The 4,628-nt window shown below is 48.7% G+C and overlaps 1 protein-coding gene across 1 annotated transcript; it reads left to right on the top strand.

Annotated features, from left to right (window-relative positions):
• Window positions 1-418: 418 nt before the first annotated feature.
• SOCS2 (suppressor of cytokine signaling 2) lies at window positions 419-3,888 on the top strand. Its single transcript, XM_075552727.1, has 2 exons — window positions 419-727; window positions 2,471-3,888. Exons 1-2 carry the CDS (start codon window positions 589-591, stop codon window positions 2,926-2,928), a joined length of 597 nt encoding a protein of 198 aa, XP_075408842.1. The 5' UTR covers window positions 419-588; the 3' UTR covers window positions 2,929-3,888.
• The last annotated feature ends 740 nt before the right edge of the window (window positions 3,889-4,628 follow it).

Genomic DNA, 4,628 nt, shown 5'->3' with positions numbered 1-4,628 from the left:
TTTGGGGACCTCGACTGTCCTTTGAATTCTTTTCCTTCCTCCGAGTCCTTGACCAGAGTCGGTTCCCATCAGACCTGCAGGTGACTCTTTTTGCATCCACCGAGAGGAAGACACCCCATTCTCCACCCTCATTCTTTCTCTCCCTTCCCTCGGCGCCCCAAACCTGTACCCAAGCTCCCTGGGCATCCTTCCTCCAGGGCTGGGCCCTCGCGACAACTCGATGATTTGGGGGGTGAGATGGTGCAGGAACAGAGAGAGGGGTACTAGAGTCTGTGGGATCGTCCATCTCCCTACACTCTCACCTCCTCCACCAGCACCTAGCCCCAGGGGTCTCATTTGGGCTGACCCCAACCTCCCACTTTGTCTTTACAGGTGAACTGTGGGTGTCCGGGCCTGCGGGCGACTTTCCGATCTGCCGGCTCAGCCCTGGGGAGGAAGATCCGGAAGCTCTGTGTCCCCTCCCCCTCTGCTTCCATTTCGGACATCCCGCAGGGACTCTCTTTGGGGTTCCCGCTGGCTTCCAGGAAGGACTCGCGCCCCTCTCTGACTCCAGCTCAGGCCCACACCTGTCTTTGTTCCGGTGACCTCATGACCCTGCGGTGCCTCGAACCCTCCGGGAATGGTGCGGAGGGCACGCGGAGCCAGTGGGGTACCGTGGGGTCGGGCGAGGAGCCGGCTCCGGAGGCGGCGCGTCTGACGAAGGCCCTGCGGGAGCTCAGTCAAACAGGTAGGGAAGGGACGGGCCGCGACGCCCCGCACGTGGATGGGGCTGGAGGGGGCCCCTCCCCAAAGACTGGGCAGGCTGCTGCCCTGGCGGGGACCTCCGCTGGGATAAGGGGTTGAGGTGGCAGCTAAGTGGGCTGAAGTCGTTCCCTCGCTTCCCGTCCCCTCTGCAGCGTAGGGGGCCTGGGGACCGCGAAGGGAAAGTGATTCTCTTGGGGCTCGGTAGCGTAGGGAAGGGCAGAGCACGAGAAGGGCCCCTTGGGCATAGCCTGCGAGGACGCTGGACCTGGACTGCTTGTCCGTGGCTGTTTGGGGGTTCCAAGACTGGCGGGAAAGCGCCCAGCCCCTCTTTCCCCGGGATGCAAGGGCGGCGAGTGGCCGCCGCACTCCCCGCACTTTTAGCCGCATCCGGCCGGGTGGCGGAGCCGCCGCTGTGTCCGGGATCTCCGCGGCCGAGGCCAGACTGCCCGCCTGCCCGTAGCTGCGGCGGTTCGGAGGAGCCCGCGCAGGGGAGCCCACCGGCCGCAGCCTCCAGGGGCAGGCCGGCCCAGAGCATTGACTGTTTCAAGTGCAGCGTACTCACCGAGGCCGCTTTTTAACATCTAAATAAGAGAAACATTTTTTGAATACTCTTAAAAAATTCTGGCGGGTTACAAAGGCTTTCAAAATCTGGGTCCTAAAAGCTTCCGTTGGACGCAAAGTTGACATTTAAATAGCACTACGGAGAAACTACCCCCTGCCCCACTCCTTGTTTGAAGTGCCTGTTTGTTTTTTAATTTTTCCTTCAGCAGATTTCAAGACTCGGAGCAATTTTTTTTACGGGGGTGGAGGGTGGGGGTGGCGGTAGGTAGGACACGTTGTTTACGCTTCTTCTTCGATACAGACAGACAAAGGCATTTTTGAAAACAGAATAGACCTGGGGAATTGTTGGTGGCAGATCATACAGAGAATGCTGGGGCGACCCATGGTTGTGATTGCATTTGAATTAAGGCAAAGTCCAAAAGAGTTTAGTTCAGATTGTAAACTTGAAGAACTAATCACCAATTGGGTTTCGCTTATTTCTCTCTGATTGAAAGGCAGTTGTAATCAAAAGCAGCAGACGGAAGTGATCCTACAAGGGCTTATTTTTTAAACTGGTAGATAGCAGTGTTTCCCAGGGCTTTGAACAAAGAAAAGCTGCCAGGACAGGTTCTCTGGGGTGGGGTGGGGCAAGGCACACAAAGCACCCTAAAAGTTGCTTCTGATTTTATTTACTGGAACTATTGGAGCTAAGGTTTCCACTATTTCCCCCCTCCCTAAGGACCTGGCTTTTATTTCTAAATGCTGCGTTATTTCAACTCTACTTTAAATCTTTGATTTCACTGAATAACATCACGTTTGGCCGCCAGTGTATCCTCTTGCAAATCTGCTTGTGTTTTGGTAGGAGAAACAAAAGAGAGCTTAAAGCTTTTCTTGGAAAAGAAAACAGACTCATTTATGTCCACAAAGTAAAATGGATTCAAAATGACATTACATTTCTACCCCAATCAGCGGGTGGGAAAATGGAATGGAAAGATAATGGAATTTTCCCTAGAACATTTTTTTTAAGTCCCTTCATACTTACGGGCGCCCCTGGTAAACTTTCACTCATAATCTTTTTCATGTTTTTATTTTAGGAGCTAGAAAAATGATTGCCAGGTACTTTCCCTATTCTGATAATAATTATTTTCCACTTTTTTCCCCCCTTCCTTTTTGAACTAAACCCTAGGATGGTACTGGGGAGGTATGACTGTTAACGAAGCCAAAGAGAAATTAAAAGAGGCGCCAGAAGGAACTTTCTTGATTAGAGATAGTTCGCATTCAGACTACCTACTAACAATATCTGTTAAGACATCAGCTGGACCAACTAATCTGCGAATCGAATACCAAGATGGGAAATTCAGATTGGACTCAATCATATGTGTCAAGTCCAAGCTGAAACAGTTTGAGAGTGTGGTTCATCTGATCGACTACTATGTTCAGATGTGCAAGGATAAGGGAACTGGCCCGGAAGCCCCCCGCAACGGCACTGTTCACCTCTATCTGACCAAACCACTCTACACGGCAGCACCATCTCTGCAGCATCTCTGTAGACTCACCATTAACAAATGTACCGGTACCATCTGGGGACTGCCGTTACCAACAAGACTAAAAGAGTACTTGGAAGAGTATAAATTCCAGGTATAAATGTTTCTCCTGTTCTAAACATGCCTCATCTAGAGTCTCTCCGAATGCAGCTATGTGAAAGAACCAAACCTTGAGGGACTGTGCTGGATGACTGCGTGGAATGCTTTCTAAGAACAGCGGGAGTGGATCTAACTTAAGAGTGTGAAGAGGTAGCTAGGTATTTAAAGAGCTCTCCCCTCTCCCTCTACCTGAGTGATGCTTCCCTTCCTAAGGCTGAGCAAGAGCACTTGATCCTTTCCAATTGATGGTAAAATGGCCCACCCGAACACTGTGGGAGCATTTTATCCGAATACCTTGCCTTTCTGTGGCTCCTTTCCACGAGGTGTTCGGCCTAGTGCCAGTGGCTGTAGATGGATAGCTCTCCACAGGAGGCTGTGGAAGTGGGAGGAACCTGGCAGACCCAGGTGAACTTTAATCTCATCTGCCTGGTGATCAGTCATTTCACAGTTCTTGCATTCTGGTGCACCCAAGAGTTTTAGGAAACAGATTGTGCTTGTGAGTATTTATCCATCATTTTATGCAATTAACCAAATCAACCAAAAAAAATTGACCACGAAATCCTGTATTTGTCTTTTTTACTACATGTATGAACTCTCTCATGTGAATGAGTACTGTAGTAATCCATTTAAAGGGAGCCTTATTTCAGAACTATTTCAAACTGGTGCAAACGGAAAAAACTTCCTCTTTTCCTTTAAGGTTAAAGACAAGAATGTCGTGCTATACAGGTGCAACCCAACCCTGTTAATAACACCGATGTAGAACAGACAGTTCACCCCTGACGTAGCTGTGTTTCAACCTGTTGCCATTGATTTTTTTGGAAATGGCTTTAAAACTTTCCAACTTGTCCTCAAATTGTCTAGCCATGGACATCAACAGCCATCTTCCTTCTACCATGTAGAATACTTTGACGTAATTTTCTTCCAGATACAGGGGGATACCTGCCTATTTTTCCAAGTGTTTTATTTACTGCTGTTACTATTTGATTAGAATGTATTAAATAAATTGAAGAAAAAAAAAAGCCTGTCTTTTCCAAGTTGCCCTTATTGCTTTGAGTTGCAGAGCATATGCATTGTCCGAACCGTAAAGACTCATGACACGTGAGATGAGTCAGCCATTCGGCAAGGGGTGGAACATGATTTGCCTGGGGTGGAAAGTTTTGGGTTACACCTGCATTTTGTATTTCTGAAAGCAGGATTTAGAAGCACCAGGAATTGTCAGGAGGCCTGACCCTTTATAAAGCTGAGGAGGCAGAACACTGATGCCCTTTGTGTTTCCAAAAACATGACTTAGAAACTACAAAAATGATGACATGGCCTAGTCTTTGACCAGTTTAACAGCCCTAACCACAAGATCAAAATGAAAAGTTTTATGGCCATTTTCCCCCCTACACTATCTCATAACTGTTGCATATGTACCATCTTTTCTGGAGCCCAGATATTATTCAAGGATCTCTGCTGGCTCCAAGTGTTAGGATTTGGGCTGCTAACTGAAAGGCTGGGAGTTCAAACCCACCTGCCGCTCTGTAGGGGCAAGAAGAAGCTAGCTGTGCCCGTAGAGATTTACAGTCTCAGAAACCCTGAGCAGCAGTCCTACTTTCTGCCCTGTAAGTGACTGTGTGTCAGAACTGACTCTAGGGCAGTGAATTTGAGACATTATTCATGTTGCCTTCGTTTATTTTCTGCATAGTTATGTGCCAAGGG

This window comes from Tenrec ecaudatus, chromosome 6 (assembly GCF_050624435.1).
Source record: "Tenrec ecaudatus isolate mTenEca1 chromosome 6, mTenEca1.hap1, whole genome shotgun sequence".
In the NCBI taxonomy this organism is placed as follows: domain Eukaryota; kingdom Metazoa; phylum Chordata; class Mammalia; order Afrosoricida; family Tenrecidae; genus Tenrec; species Tenrec ecaudatus.
Note: the sequence above shows the minus strand (reverse complement) of the source record. Positions and strands in the feature narration are given on the sequence as shown.

What these genes read in the sequence shown, in the direction of transcription:
- SOCS2 (XM_075552727.1), top strand. Translation starts at nt 589, where the DNA reads ATGACCCTGCGGTGCCTCGAACCCTCCGGGAATGGTGCGGAGGGCACG. An exon ending in GCGGGAGCTCAGTCAAACAG is followed by an intron (nt 728 to 2,470) that starts GTAGGGAAGGGA and finishes ACTAAACCCTAG; the next exon opens with GATGGTACTGGGGAGGTATG.